The 17353-nt window shown below is 38.1% G+C and overlaps 1 protein-coding gene across 3 annotated transcripts in view; it reads right to left on the bottom strand.

The window, feature by feature from the left end:
• Positions 1–17219, bottom strand: part of LOC110465341 — a 78216-nt gene extending 60997 nt beyond the window's left edge. Inside the window, exons 1-2 of one of the 3 annotated variants that reach the window (XM_021521101.1) lie at positions 16681–17219; positions 6142–6215 (exon numbers count right to left, since the gene is read on the bottom strand). In XM_021521101.1, the coding sequence (XP_021376776.1) occupies positions 6142–6215; positions 16681–16837 (231 nt within the window). In that variant the 5' untranslated portion in view covers positions 16838–17219. The remainder of the gene's footprint in view (positions 1–6141; positions 6216–16680) is intronic. The other 2 variants (XM_021521092.1, XM_021521109.1) reach the window with 2 other exon arrangements.
• Between the last annotated feature and the right edge of the window lie 134 nt (positions 17220–17353).

A 17353-nucleotide genomic window follows, 5' to 3' on the forward strand; every position in this document is an offset into this window, starting at 1 on the left:
CACCCACCCCCCCCCTTTTCATATATACACGCATCGTCGTCCATGAATAGCTTTCGGCGATCATGCAATGACTTCGACAATATTAATCTACGCAGCACACTTTATATTTTTCTTGTTAGATTTTGTCTGCAATACGTTTTACATATGATATTTGGGTACTTCTATATGCAATGGATCGCAAGAATAACCACATTAATTTTCTACTTATCTAAAACTAGATGAAATAAACAGACCCAACTACCTATATCCTGATTGTCGATTACTACTGTCGTATCAGGTTTGGATTGGCCTCTCAATAGCTGAGTTCATTCAAGCACGTCCCTATGTATGTGTGCCGGAGACGGATGTTGCCCACATTACAGTGCTACCTCACTGAAATACCATTAAACTACTTGATAAGTATATTAGATGAACTCTCTAGCGTATCTAGTAATACATGTAGTTACAATGTCCTTGACATTTGGATGAGCGCTCCGAAATACGAACTTGTTTGACGTAACCAAGAACTTGCAAAGATTGGCGAAATTACTATTTTAAATAAGCCTTCAAGAGTGGTGACATTTACTGGCGGTCAGACAGACAGACGGACCGACGGACGGACGAGATGAAAACAATACTTTGTATTTGGGGATATACATAATGTTTAAGAAACGGCTTGCTCGTTTGAGCAGAGTCTGTAAGTTTATCATTGTTCTGCCAAAGGGAAGTCACGTTATTGCGTGGAGGAATCTTTGACTTTTGACGTTCGGATCTGGAAAACAACCCGAAGAAATGAGTTTGAGTTTACTCAACTAATGGTAACTTAAGTTACTGTTTCGTGAAGAAAAAACAACAAACGAAAAGCAATCTCAGACAAGCACTTTGGGGAAGTATTGTGTTCGGTTTGAAATTGGCCGGCCCAGGGAGAATCGTTAGCGTGTGGAGACAGAGATAGACGTAGGAACGAACAGACGAACAACAGTACAAAATCTCTTCCGATCGAACCAACGAGCAACAGTACAATATATCCTCCGATCGAACGGACGAACGACAGTACAATATCTCCTCCGATCGAACGGACGAACAACAGTACAATATCCCTCCGATCGAACGGACGAACAACAGTACAATATCTCCTTTGATCGAACGGACGAACAACAGTACAATATCTCCTCCGATCGAACGGACAAGCAACAGTACAATATCTCCTCCGATCGAACGGACAAAAACAGTACAATATCTCCTCCGATCGAACGGACGAACAACAGTACAATATCTCCTCCGATCGAACGGAGGAACGACATTACAATATCTCCTCCGATCGAACGGACGAGCAACAGTACAATATCTTCTCCGATCGAACAGACGAGCAACACTACAATATCTTCTCCGATCGAACGGACGAACAACAGTACAATATCTTCTCCGATCGAACAGACAAGCAACACTACAATATCTTCTCCCATCGAACGGATGAACAACAGTACAATATCTCCTCCGATCGAACAGACGAGCAACACTACAATATCTTCTCCCATCGAACGGACGAACAACAGTACAATATCTTCTCCGATCGAACAGACGAGCAACACTACAATATCTTCTCCCATCGAACGGACGAACAACAGTACAATATCTCCTCCGATCGAACGGACGAACGACAGTACAATATCTTCTCCGATCGAACGGACGAGCAACAGTACAATATCTTCTCCGATCGAACGGACAAGCAACACTACACTATCTCCTCTGCTATCAACCAAGAAGTGCTAAAGCATATATGTATTGAAATAACAACAGGTATACATATACCATATGTTTAAATAGAAACATGCTCGTTAAATAGGAAACCTTATATCATACATTTCACGTAATGGGCAAAACATATACTACCGGGTAATTCCTAACCTTCATAAAACATTGTTAAGGAAAAAACGACGAGAATTTATTTCACATTAGTACAATTCGGATAAAAGCGATAGCAAAGGCTTTTTAAACGGGGTAGGTGACCTTAATACCCGTCACACTCCACGGATTAACGGGGTCACACCGAGAGATTTAGAACATCACATTATATATTTGTTTATTATCCGAAAATAGTACACAACTATCACGATTCATTGTCAAACAGCTAATATACCTGAAAAGATACACGAAATAAAAAATACATTAAAACACACAACAACAGTGAAAAGTGTTATCAGCTTAGCTTGAAGGTTTTGTGTAAAATTTTGTGAGAGAAAATAATTTTATCCTTAAAATTACGTGTCCGTAGTTTTGATATCTGCATTCAGAGGGTGGTATTAAAATACAAACGTTGATTAGGATACCTTTAAGTTTTATACAGAACATTTTACATGACATAACAGGAAAGAAACAATGAAGCTAAAAATTTAATCAGATCAGCACATCCCAATGGGAGTATTGCTTTGGTGAATTATGTATTTATGAGCATGCGCAGACATCCATCTAACGAAATCAACATCGCTAGAGCCCTTCACATGCTTTTTAGATATCATAGTGAGTTAACAAATGTATAAGATGCTATAATAATGTTTCAGTAAGAAATATGGATACAAACTAACAATATGGACATTTTAAGGATCCCTGTCCCACTGCACTGTTATATTTACTCTATACAGTAACCTCCCCCTAACTTCCGCTTGGATAACTGTAGCACTGAGTTGGGCCAAGACACTTCCGTTGATTAGGTAGCTCAGTCGGTTAGAAGGATAGTATAGCAATTTGAAATCAAGTGTTCGAAGCTGGGTAAAGCCCCGCTGATTTTTTACATTAGTAACAATCTTGTAGATTGTATTTGGTTTATCTCCTTAGGCCAAGAAATAGTCTAAGAACCAGTCTAAACCGGATGTTGTTTACAAGAAAATGACTGAACTGTGATGGATTTCTACGATACAATTTTTGGACATATTCTTCATACATCAGTAACATGTATTTTTGTTTGATTACACGATTGCATCGTGGTTCGCGGAAACAGCTTAGTGAATACATTTGAATGGTGAATACATTTGAATGATAAATAAGTGTATGCCATCATTCATTTGGTAGATTGTGGATTCGAATTTGATATGAACTTAACCGAATTGAGAAATTATGAACCACTGCATGACCATATATAGCTCTACCACTGCATATCATAATTGTGTGCATTGATTCAAAATGGAAGAGTAATTGCCTGTTACCTTAGCAACGCGTCCAACGGCGAATTATCTTTGAATTACACATGTTTATAAAAGGGAAGATTAGCTAGAATCTAAGATGAGTAAGCGGCATATTGTAGAATTTAAGCAAATGATATCTTGTTGATTATGTGTCAGCAGACGACATGTTGCTGAACCTAAGCCGGTGCAATCTACCGGACTATACAGTACACAGTCCGGATAATATTTTTTTAATGCACACTGACTACCTACAGGGGGCAGGTTTAATTGGTCTTCCTGACGATACCTTAAGATACCGTCCAATTGATACTGCAAGTAATAAGTGTTCATCCCAGATGAACTACGCTTATTAATATTTGATGAAGATGAGCAATACCTTAAGTTACCAAATGATGCTGTCGTAATCCATACCACGGACTAGACATGTGTACTATGACTAAGAGTGAAGGGTGTACAACTTGAACTGGAATGTTATTACATTACTTCAAGCGTCGAGGCGATCAAGACAGTTGTACAGTTCCCGTTTAAGTTAATAAAACCTAAATAAATGTCAAGACTTGTCATGATCACGGTCTCGTTGTGTTCTGTCCTATCGTAGAGTGTGGTTGACCTCATAAAATGTCCAGTAAGATACATGTATAAATAGTAACGCTGTAACCACATGATTTACAATATGAGATTGGTCTACGGGCCTGTTCGTTTATGCAGAAATACCGGCTGGGCCTTTTTTAAACGTAACACTTTCGAGTATAAATTCTAGTTGACCTGCAAATGTTTATGCAGGCCTTGCAAGGCTTTGTCAAGGCTAGCCTGCTATCAGCATCAGATGGTCTGTTTGGATCGCGATAAACGAAAGCGACTGTATCAAACGGCACGACTGTGGGAGGCGATCCGGGTCCTCTGATTAGCGGATTACATTGGACCTGTTGAACCAATGGTAACAGTTGGGATAATTATTGCCACTGTATTCCTTCTCTTTGGAATAACTACCGTTTCCTAGTTTTCTACGGTTAAAAAGATATTGAATATGGTAAAATATTCATCTACTCTCATTGAAAACCTTGTCATCCTTTCCATGTTTGAATGCCTTGTTGATCAGTTATTCGGTATTTTACATTGTCATCATTACAAAGAAATGGCACGGCATTATCAACACTACACGGACACGTCAAATTCGGGACTGAATATCGAATGAATATAAATGATTCAGAGGGCGTGACTGAGCGGTATGTACGGCACGTCGGATCGTGAGGGGAGGGATCACGCCGTCTTGAGAAAAATATCTCCATACCACATACAAACGTCATTAGACAAATTCTTCAAGTAGGTTGTCAGGTTTTCCGCACCGATCCTCATTGAATACATCAGTTATCTTTCATCTCTTCTGACGAGGGTTTAACTTACCTACAGGAGAGCTTTCGCTTGATTTAACTGAGTTTTCATATTTAAGGAGGTTTACGCTGATAGTGCTGGTATTTAACATATACATACAATAGCTAAAACGAAATATCTTTAAAAGTCAAATAAGTCAAATACATGTTCGCGGCTGACCGAAAGCTGAAAACTGATGCTATGCCGATTCAAATTGATTTAATGACATATTACCGATACGAGATCAATGGTCCTGCGCTATTTACCAAGCTCAAAATATTCCTTGTGATTTCAAACATCCAACTGACCGTACGTCAGACCACGGAATTAGATTAGAGGTTATCTAAGTCCGTGGTCAGACGATGTGACGGAGGCAAATATCTATCTCCAGTATGTCATCCTCAGAGAGTCTACATGATTAACCCTTATATAAATAAAATGTCCGTATATAGCAGAAGGCTCAAGGTTTCAAAATATTCTTATCTACAAGACATTTAAGGCTCCATGTCCCACTGTATTTTTCCTAATACAGTAACCTCCCCTTAACTTCCGTATAGCTGTAATTGTAGCACAGTTTATGTTATCATACAATATGTTCTTCCGCTAACCAGGTAGCTCAATCGGTTATAGCAATGGTATAACAATCTGAATGCTAGGGTTCGCTGAATTTGTACACCCAGAATATTGTTGTTGAGTAAAGTTTGTTTATTTCGCAAGGTAATGGTTTTCTTTTTAGAAATGATTTATATAAAAGTTACAGTCATGCCGGACAGAACAGTTTCCAATACATGTAATGAGTTGCAGTAATTTGGCAGAGTTACAGGGAACTTAACAACGCTTGTATGTGTACAATTCCAAATGATGAATTCATTGACTAATGTACGGACGTACGGCCAGTGTACGGACGAACAGACCACTACATTTGTATAAAGACGAAAGGGTACCAGAGATTTAGTTAACTCTCCCATTCTTAACTTTTAAATGGTAGTCAAAACAGGGTCTCTTTTAAAAAATTGCGCACGCGGTTTGGTGTGCACTTTTATCTCCGTCCAATATAAAAAAAAATAAAAGGGGAAAAAGGATGTACGTGTAGTTATTTCGAACGAAGGTTTTGCCTGACCAGTGTCAAATTGGGAGATTTTCGACAGATACGCCCTTAGGGAACGTTTTGTATACAAACAACAGTACGCCGACAGATATATGTCTGTTGAGTTCTGTCGAGGTACAGATTACATTACTCTCGGGGTGTGTTGTAACATGTTATTGTACAGGAAAACCACCGATGTCGCTAACACGATGTTGAGGAAATCTCGCAGAAAATAAGCGAATATCAAGGTTCCTAGCTCTAGAGTTTCAATTTAGCTATGATTTTATACGGAAAGTAATAGCCCAAAACAAAACAGATTTTTTTCCTTTTTTTTTTCTCTCTCAATAATTTCGGAAAATACTTCTTTCTTCTATAGAACTACAGACCAGGGTGATAATTGACAACGTCTATAGAACTACAGACCAGGGTGATAATTGACAAACGTCCTCTTCTACAGTTTTGTTTCTCAACACAGCTTGTTAATTCCGCAGACCTGTGAAATATAGTTAACAGACAACCTACCTGGTGAGGATACGCTAGATGCCACGTCACAATAATTCTCGTCCCTGCTTTTAAAGTAGTGAGAGGGCCCAAACCTACAACAAAGTGAAATACAGTTAATACCCAACAACAAACAGAAAAAACCCGGAAATTAACATCAAAACGAAAACGTAAAAAGGAAATGAGGGAAAGATTCCCTATGGCGTCCCCGTAAAATCCAGAAGAGAATATCGGTTGCCATTGATCGAAGACGATTGTTAACCACGACAGAAAAAGAAATCCATTGGTAGGGAAATAAGGTTTGATGGCAAGCAAGCGCACTATGTCTTCTACGTAGTTTGGAGTTATCACTGTAGACAACCCTGAGATCATGCAACGGAATATTGGTTCCACTGAAAAGTTTACTCCCATCAGAGACGTATGATATCGTCGAGTTTGGTAGTGAGTTGGCAGGAGTTATGTGGAGGTTGACGTTAAATGAGTCTGAAGTGTCTTTAATTTAAAGTTAATGATAGATATGTATGTGGTAAGATAGAAGGAAAATGCACATTAGCAATGTATTGTACCGGTATCTTTTGACTAGAGCAGAGGGTTTACGAAAACCAAACTGTATAGCGGTGTCGTATGACAAGGCCAGAGAGATTACGGATGTTTTTCTTTTTACGATACCTTTAATTTTTGTTGTATTATTAGAAACGAATAACTAATTCATTTGTCACATCGTGTCTGTATTCAAGAATATTTGTCTACGTGTTTATGCACATTCTGACTAATTAGCAATTATAATTAGGCAGTTTGTATGATCGATGTTAGATACTTCATTACATTTTATTAAACAAAATCGTATTACTAAGTAAAGTTGTAATGTTAGATGGCGTGCTTTGGTTATCAGTCAAACGTAAAAGGTTTACATACAAACTAAATAAACGGGCACCCAGTATATCAAAACAAATCGCCATGGCCCTAAACAAACCAACAAAACAGTATATCATATAAAAATACACACATTGCAAATGACATTAGTACTTGCCCGAGGGGACGGGCATTATCTACAATATTGCCTTCAATTTATAGAACGTCAGCTACTAATAGCTTACCGACACGAAGTTTGATTTATTGATCGTGAATATTCCAGATCGTCAAATTACGTCGCGGTGTGTAGAGCATACTGGGAGTTTATAGTATTTTTCTCAATAGATTTCAGATTGAGCTCAGGAATATACAACCCCTGTTGAGCTGAAGTATTTATTTGACGATGAACACGACGACGTTTGGGTAACTTTGGATACTCGTGACTATAATCTATGTACATTTTGTGCTTGCGTCAGAATGCGTACAAATCAGGACTATATTGACGAATAATATAATTCAACACTGAATTTCATTGAAACATTTTTGTTTTGTTTTAGACTGTTAAATATTAATACATTTCGCTTAAGTCAAAATTAAATTTATCTCAACAATAAACAACTTGTCTCCTATTTATATTGTTGTGACTTAAGTAATAACAATGAACATGCTGTCAGTGATAGCATACTTGGTAATGTTTGAATCTCAATTGGCGAGTAATGGGCTTAAGCTGAATTCAAAATAAATGTTCAGTCTTCGTATTTCTCATTCGTTCAAGTCGAGATTTTTGTCAATATAAATAATGCAATACACAACCAAAACATTTTATTTGTGTTACAGCAGAAGCTATAAATCAGTAGAAATGAATTGCTGTTATGCTTTTACTGATATCGTCGAGAAGTAGAAACACTTTGTTTTGTTTGTCCCTGTTTGGTTATATCAGTTTTATCATGTTTGTTCGGTCACAGTAAACATGCCGCCATGCTTATATTTGTAGTTCTAATGGCAGTACGGTGGTTTGTGTCGATAACGTTCGGTTACCATAGCAACGTGAAACCAGAGACGTTGGTGAAACCAATCTGAATTTGAAACCAAATCACATTGTTCATAGTTGCTACACAAACATAACGAGGACACACCAGGTAAAATGTACATCCGGTATTTGTTTTACGGACAATCTCGTCACGATCTACACATATATACCCTACATTCGAAAGGCGCTGTTATCCATACAGCCGATGTGTTCAGGTTGTTTCAAAGAAAGCACAACCCGGAATAATTTGTTGTCAAAATATCGTGTAGAATGAAGTGTGTGAAATATGCATGGTTACTAAAGACAGTTACTCGAAATAAAAACTCAATATGAGTCATCGATTTTCCGTCTTAGTAAATACCAATAGTAATTTGAAATGAACAAAAATAATGATATATCGCGTCAGCTAATTGCAAAGGCCAAGGTTCAAAGGTCGGGCTCTTCTTTGGGTCAAGTTAAAAATAGGTGTCATGACTCTTTTCTCACGACCTATTGATATCCGACCACGGATTTAGATAATCTAATTCCGTAGTAACTAACATGGAACAGACGTCCACCAGGTCACTTTCACACGACTGAGGTCTTAGTAAAACAATGCCAGCCAGGTGGACAAAGGAGATGGCTGGCAGACAACATCATATAATGATGTACATAACAAACCGTGTCACATATCGCTATCCATTGATGTTCTGGTGAAAAGAATCACCCTGCATTATTTGATCGTAAGGCGACCGCTAATATCGGCCCCCTGCAGATCTTGTTTCTAAATATTCGGTTTAGAGATTTAAACTTAAAAAAAATAAAAAAAATAATATCAGTCCTTTTAACATATATTATTTTCTTTTTTAATTCTTGTTCTACGTTAAGTATCCTTTCTATTGGTTACTTGACATCACGTATTGCTTTTGCGTTAAACCACAAACAAACCAGGAAGTTTTAAGATGATTTTGTATATATCCGTAGTGGAACCTCGTTGATACGAATTTCTTTAATCCAGAATTTAGAAGGCAAAATTCCGTGTATCATCACGTCAAGAATCCGAATATTTTTTCGGAGAATAAAACGTAACACTTACATTAACAATATTTAGGACAATGAACATTACTGTAGTGGAATGACAGCTTTAGAGGGTTTCCGAATGGTCAAAACCTTTACTTGATATCGATGATAAAGCATGCTGCCTTAATCCAAGAACAATATCTCTCACGCGGCAAACTTTTCGCTCCAGATTGTCTGTTATTTTAAGGTTCATTTAGTTGCGCTACATGCAGCATAACATAGGTTCCTGTTTCCTTTGACGGCCGTTTTGTTACACTGTTCAGCACAATAACATTGTCAAGTATTAAAGTGTAACAAAAATTGGCAGCAAAGCAAGCTAAATAAATAACGTCATGTAAACACTATACATTGTACGTGTCAAAACATCAAAGCAATGCGAATGAAGCATTCAATATACTCTGTGAGATACTAAGGCCAAACTTACGATTTTTGTTAGATTATAAGACAGTAATGTGAACAGTGGGTGGGACTTATAGTTTTAAACTTTTCTTTCACTTGATGATTTCTTTTCCAACTTCATTTTTTTTTGAAAACATTGTCTTTCCCACGAAAATGGCTTGAAATAATTTCTCTTGATTTGCTTTCATCTTATTTTCACTAAACAAAAGATATAACTCAATTGCAGTCTGATTCTGAAACTGTTTTCAGTATAGCGTGATCCTCACGTTTATATCCAATAGTAAGTAACATTCATTAAATCGTTGAAAACCAGGGCTCGAAGTATTGATCCCTGGGGTACCCCTTTCAGAGTTCCAGACCGACTTTAAATCATCGAGTATGATTCAGAGAACGGAAACCATGTAATAATATTAGAAAAAAATGGTAAGAAGTGAAAGTATCTGTACGAAATGTGGTAACGATAAAAGGAATGAAAAAAAAGAGAGAAAATGACAATGAAATAACGAAAACATGATGGTTAAACGTGTAAATAAACGATGCTGAAAGGCGAATCAGTTGTGATTGAAATAGAGTATCAAGACGACACAAGGCCGGAAACCTACACAAACAAGCGTATTGCTAAGGGAGAATCAAACCAATCTATAAAAATGAATTGTATTCACATGCAAGTGAAAAGAGGGATAAATAATTGTGCAATTTACCTAATACACATAACTCATCTGACAGTGGCTAGTACCAGTTAAACCAACAAAGAAAAAAATTCAGATAGAAAAATGATACTTCACGCACAACTACACAGTCAATTGTAGACAGAATAAGCTACATGTATCTATCCTTTGTATCACGAAGCTTTTTACTCTTAAGAAAAAATTATGAACATACAATCATATTTCCTTTCCAATAATTAGAGATTGATTTTCTGGAATCCATGCATCCGCCGTTTCAATTTAAAAGAAAAGATTTCTTAGCATAAGTTCGTAAATATCTCACTTTTAATGAAGTACAGCGCTAAAAATCAATAAATTTTGAGAAATCAGAACGTTCTTAAAAGTTCCGAAGTTTTGTTATTCCGGGGTCTGACGTTACATTTAGTCAAAACACGGATTTAACAATATACATGTGCTCTATTAGGGGCGAAGCACATACAAGATCAAATGAAACTATTTGTTTCAATAATGTAAATAAAGAGTGACTTCATTACAGTGTACTGATACGACTTTAATCACCCAATATGTACATCAGGTCACGTGAAACTCCAGCCAGATGTATCTGATTGGGTTAAAATGAAATGTTTGAAGGTGTGAAACCACGTACATTAAATTCATATCATATAAAAACATCAATGACTAAGAGTGACGGCAAACTCCTATTTTTAGGGTAAATCATGTCTTTATAATGTACCAAGAGGCTATGTGTAGGCACTTCATAGGACTATCCTAGGAATGGAAAGGGCGAAAAGAAATCAACCGTGGATAACCGAGAGATGGATTACTTGTGTTCACCCAACCAGCTATCTCCGTGTAATACCCCGGTGTGCTCTATATGAAGTTACCTGATATTTAGAATTTTTGGGTGTACGGCAGGGCGAACACGAATATATACACATAATGTTATTCTGTCTGATTGAAATATAAAGGTTATACACAAAGACACACCACACAAACAATGCATGCGTAGCTTGAAAAGATGAGAAGCAAACTTGTATTTGCTGATTTTGTACCTACATCATGTCTTCATTAAAAAACAGCATCCGACTATTCCCGAATTCAACTTTTCTCTGAAGTTGTCTTGGTAGGAGAGTGTACTAATAATGACAAGGAATGTAGCACTGTTTTCTGCAAAATTTCATAGATCTCAAATCAAACATAATTTGTTTTATACCTAAGCTAGGGATAAGTATATTTTTTACAATTGCAATTTGAATACACGTGTAATAGCATGTTCACGAGAATGGATTTTAACACTATTGTAATGTATCGAAACCTTCCGTTCGGGACTAGGGATCGAAAACGTGACCTACCACAAACGATTTAGGCTTTGCTACAAGCTACGTACTGTAAGAACACTGTGTATACCACTGTGTAGCGTTATGACATAGACATAGACCCGGACACAAGTATCGTTGTTTTATATGGATTACTAGAGATCTATATTACAATCCTGTATCATAACTTCGTCTATATGAAATTACACTAAACCAGCATCACAGGGACATGAGAACCAAATATAGGATGGAAGTTTAGATCTTCAATGATGTGTTTGTACATTTGTATGTTTATCAGACTTTTTGGGTGCTTTTTTAGGTCATCTGAGCTTTGCTCAAGTGACCTATTCTAATCGCTTTCCGTCCGTCGTCGTGCGTCGTGCGTCGTCCGTCGTGGGTAAACTTTTTACATTTTCAACTTCTTCTCAAGAACCAGTGGATGGATTTTTTTTCAAACTTGGTCAGAATCATCATTGGTAGATGACGCTACAAAATTGTAAAATTGGGATTCCTACCCCAACCCCTGGGGCCAGGGCAGGGCCCCAAAGGGAAAATTAACCAATATTTCAAAAATCTTCTTCTCCAGACTCAGAGGTACTACAGTCATTTTCTCTGCATGGAAAGAAAGATCATCAGGGGCTTTATTTAAATTGTAAATTTCAGGACCCCGAGCTATCCGTTCTCCCTTGCGTAGGGGGTTAAGTTTACTATAGTTTATATAGGGAAATAAAACTTTTGGGTATGATTTGACAACTTTCTGTAGGAAAACATTTTTACTTGATGAGCATTATCCTTGGAGGAAGATGGTTTCAAATTGTAAAATTGAGATTCCTACCCCAACTCCTGGGGCCAGGGCAGGGCCCCAAAGGGAAAATTAACCAATATTTCAAAAATCTTCTTCTCCAGACTCAGAGGTACTACATTCATTTTCTCTGCATCTGCATGGAAAGAAAGATCATCAGGGGCTTTATCTAAATTGTAAATTTCAGGGGAATAACACTTTTGGGTATATTTTATCCATTTTCAGCAGAAAATTACTCAAACTTAGTCAGAATCTTCTTTGGGAATGAGGGTATTTCATTGTAAAATAAGGATTCCTGCCCGATCCCCAGGGGCTAGGGCGGGGCCTCAAAGGGAACATTTACTAATATTTTCAAATTCTTATCCTTTGATGACATGACAAGTATTGTATTTCACTTAGTTTACATGCTGATTTCCACATCACATCTAAACAATAAAATAAAGCTTCCAGTACCTATGATATAACTCAGGTGACCACTAAGGCCCCTGCGCCTCTTGTTTTATCCATTTGTTGAAACGTCTAATAAAACTCCCTTTAACATCATAATACAAACCTGGGATTAATTCTTAAACCCTGTGCACAACGCATATATAATACAGTGGCATAGTTATGTACAATACACAACGTCCTACCCATATCAAGTAAAGGATTTAACCTCGATGATCGGTCAACCATTCCAACGAGAACTCCACTGCGTTAGTGTATAGGCAGGTTTTTTTACAGGTGTCTTATTGGTATCGTTAGAGTTAAAAGTATGTGACAGCGTATAGGTATGCTATGTTTAGGGCTGATGTACGTTTTCCTTAACTCTCTAGGCGCTCCTATATAGGAGCAGACAAGGTCTCCACTCTGCCTTTTGTACATTATATATTGTGTATTTCAATGGAGAACTTATATTCATATCATTGTTTGAACCCGGATGTTAAATGACATACCTGTACAGTGGGAATACTGTAAAGATGTCACTGAAGGAAACATGGAATTTCGTATTGATGGCCATGTTGCTCCTGTTGGAACAGTCAAACATCTTTGGTAGAGACCAAACTCCGACAAAACTTGTCGAAAATATGTATTTTGCAATTGTCATGAGAATTCATTTTTTTCTAGTATAGTTATTGTATGTAGCAGTGGTGGATCAAAAGACTGATCGAACGGTGGGATAGCGAAGGGAGTCCAACTCAATGCGGAAAGAGGGGTGGGAATAAAGCGGGGGGTGGGGTTGCCAAATGAGAAAATATATGCAAAAACATGGCTTTTGAATTTTAAAAGAAAATCTGCTGTCGTCAATCATTGACCGGTTGGGGTGTGTTCTCCCCAAGCCATTGAAACACCAATGTATTCCTCGACCATTATAAACTTGTGAAAGGTACATTTACCAATCCATTATGTGAAAGATTAGCGTGAAGCGTTGCGGAGATGTTATGTAAACTGACCCCCTTCCAATGCAGTCGTTGTATTTGTTGATATCATAATATCTGTCCATTGTCTTCCCTAACTATTGTACATTTTAAGTTTGTTTGTGCGTCATCAATTCAGCCAAGGTTGTATGAAGACAGGTGTCTAGAGAGATAAAACCGAAAGTAAAGAGTAAAAGAGAAAAGATAGAGAATTAAGTCTTTAAATGGGGGCAGCAGATCGATTCTGGTTTCTTCAAAGTTCCCAAGATTAGAAACAACGAAGAAAATATCCGGATTATGAAGATTGCTGACCTAAGTTTTAACGAAGTTCGAACTTTCATTTAATCCGAATCTCGTTCTACCCGACTATTGCACAAACAGGCCCTGATGTAGACCAACCCTCGATTCAGTGGTCTACTTACAGTCCTAATATCACAAAACCAGACCATCGCATGGACCTCAGGGAGTTACTATTCTGTAGAATAACAACGATAATAAAATACGGCTGTGATGAAGTCTGATATGTGTAACTCCTCACTTAAGTCTCTATATTCTATACATTAAGTGAGGCGTATCTGTAACGCTACAAGCCCCTGTGGTATTTTGGACGAAAGCCACGAGGTTTATGGTAATACCAACTGTATTAAATTATAATGAGCATTTTATCATCGTGAGAGGTAGCCTTCGATAATAACTTGTCAATAGATTAATGTATAAAATCCTCCGTTTTCAGACGGAAGTAAAATGTCAAGAGTAAATTTCCTGTTGCGCATGCGTGCTAAATATCTTATTTATGTCTTTTCGTAACATGAAGTTTAACCAATAAGCTATGACGAGGACTTAAATAATCTAATTCAGTGGCTACAATAATAAAGTCGGGTTCATGGCGCGTGCAAAAGATTCAAAGATCCTATATGGTTTGTCATTACCATTCGTTCCGAATGTGTACCCGAGGTGTTTGAAATGAATGGCCACACCTAAATAAAACAGGAAAACAGACTCAAGAAAAGAATCCTATTATTATTAGTACATAATTTGCGCCCTTTTTATGTTGAAGGTGGGAGGGGTCAGTAGATTAAATCACCCGTAAGCAGCCGTCAGAGAAGTTATCATGTACTGTACAAGCTTTCTTCACTTGCGCGAACTTTTTTTTTTTGCTGTTTTACTCTCGTTTTTACACCAACCTACAAGGCCTCCCCCCAGAAACATAGCATGACTTTGAAGTGGACTTATGCAATACAGTTATCGACGGGCTGTTTGTTACGTAACGTTGTAAACAAGTACATTGTCTGTTAGGTCAAAGTTGTACATCACTGTTGACTACCTGACATGTAATCTGACTGGACAATAATGGACGCACCGGCCTCGCTCTAGGCACTCAGATACGTACCTATATTAATTACCACAGGTACTTATCGCGGATGAGCACAACATTACAAGCGTACTTAAAATATACAGTGCATTAGTTATGCTTTACTCATTCTCTGATAATAAGGCGGCCAGGGTTCGTTTCCTTGATCGGACGCGAAAAGGTATGGGGTTTCCTGCCTGCCACGTGGGTTTTCTCCGGGTATTCCGGTTCCTCCAACAAAGAGGAGAAGGCAGAAAGGAAAAGAAAGGAAAAAATAAAGACGGGGAAATGGAGAGAAAATGTACAAGGGGGGAAGAGGGAAACGGTACAAGGGAAAGAGAGGGAAAAGGTACAAGGGAAAGAGGGCAAAGGTATAAGGGAAATAGAGGAAGAAGGTATAAGGAAAGGAGAGGGAAAATATACAAGGGAAGGCGAGGGAGAAGGCAGAAAGGAAAAGAAAGTGAAAATACAGACGGGGAAAGGGAAGGAAAAGGAACAAGGGAAAGAGAGGGGAAAGGCACAAGAGGAAAGAGAAGGAGAGGGCAGAAAGGGGAAAAGGAGGTAAAACATAGACGGGGAAAGGGAAGGAAAAGGAACAAGGGAAAAAGAGGGGGAAAATGCAAGAGGAAAGAGAAGGAGAAGGCAGAAGGCAGAAGGGGAAAAGGAGGTAAAACACAGACGGGGAAAGAGAGGTACAAGGGAAAAGAGGAAAAAGGCTGACGGAAACGAGAAGAGGGAAGGAGAGATGGGTCAACTGTGATTTGGATATGTGAGTAGGACATCAAGTTATCCAATCACCAACGAAGTTACAGCTGGCATTGATATCTGACCGAGTTTTACTTTGCACAGCAGATTCTGGTTACATAAAAGATAAATCTCATCCGTGTACCCACGGTCTTAATAAAAAAATTCATAGTTATGTAAATGAGTGCATGGGAAAGTCCGGGTCAGAGTTCAGCACGTGCCGCATTACATACACGTGTATAGGTGAGTTTAGGACAGTAATGACACGTACAGGTGTTTGTGTCTGCCTAGCAATTGAACGATACGGACTTTCCCACCCACCGGCCCCTTTTTCGGAAATGCATGTTTCTGTGTCTTTCATTTTGTGATTGCAGAATCTATAATGGGCGAGCACATCAAAACCAGATGGAGATGAAGACAGATAGGAATATAAAGTTCGGGACTCGCTGTTTGAAATTTCGATTTAACATTGTATGAAGTGAATAAATGTACGTCCTCGTTTAGCTATAGGCGAACGAACTCCCAGTAATAAGTTTGAGTTTATATGATAAATAATTTATGTTTGTTTAAGAGGAGCGAACTAGAACATAATAGCTTTTAATAGCTAATGTTAAATGTTTTTAAATATCCGACATTAAATAAAGTTTATTGTATTGTATTGTAGAAAACAAGTATTGTTCGAAAAAATCTACTTTTAAACTTGCCTGGACCCAAGAATGGTATACAAGATATTTAGTTAGAAGTAGAAAACGGGCTTGTAGATATACCATGTATCCGTACATAGTATATAGTTATAATAACAATACCTGTACTCACTCATAAACAATGAGGCACTGACATACATCGATCCATCAAAACCAAAATCATTCATATGCACCGACAGAGCAAAGATATTAAATGGATACTAGTACGAGAACAGCGTACGGAATGATGTCAACAAACCTTTGGGCATTCCACAGGGCCCTGGCGTACGGAGGTTATCGAGGAAATCAAAGGCGTATTTCCTAGCAGGAGGGAAGGTCAGAGCAACATGTCCATTTCCAGGGAGGAAAAACAGCGACTGGAGCACGGCGATCACAAGGATGTGATATCCAGCCATTCTGTGAGGTGGTAAAACACAGGTGGGTGTTCTCCTTCTTAAACTCCCTACACTGGCGAATTATCTAATCAGTAACACAGGTATGATCAGCGAAATGTGTTTTAAATAGACGTATATATCAAATTTACCATATACGATTAGCACTGTGTCAAACAATCACACGAAACACAAAACTTAGCTGCTCAGGTGCTCTGTACACCTCTTTCACACTGACAGGTAAATATATACACGAAGATTCATATACCATAATCGATTCCACGCAAAGTTACCGAAGCATGGAACGCCGACGGCTCTTATAACGATTGAGTCGCTAAAAAATGTGTGTATACGTCACGCTAATAAGGCCAGGAACTGGTTGGCCGTTTTACCCTGACCAGAGACGTATAATATGTTTATACGTCTCTGCCTGACCCCACCCTGATAAATCGTACATGTAACATTGTCACTATGAGACGCGTGGCGAATGTGTTAGGTGTGTGATTTTGTATTTACAAGGGACAAACCCAGTCATTTTGT

This window comes from Mizuhopecten yessoensis, unplaced genomic scaffold (assembly GCF_002113885.1).
Source record: "Mizuhopecten yessoensis strain PY_sf001 unplaced genomic scaffold, ASM211388v2 scaffold1579, whole genome shotgun sequence".
In the NCBI taxonomy this organism is placed as follows: domain Eukaryota; kingdom Metazoa; phylum Mollusca; class Bivalvia; order Pectinida; family Pectinidae; genus Mizuhopecten; species Mizuhopecten yessoensis.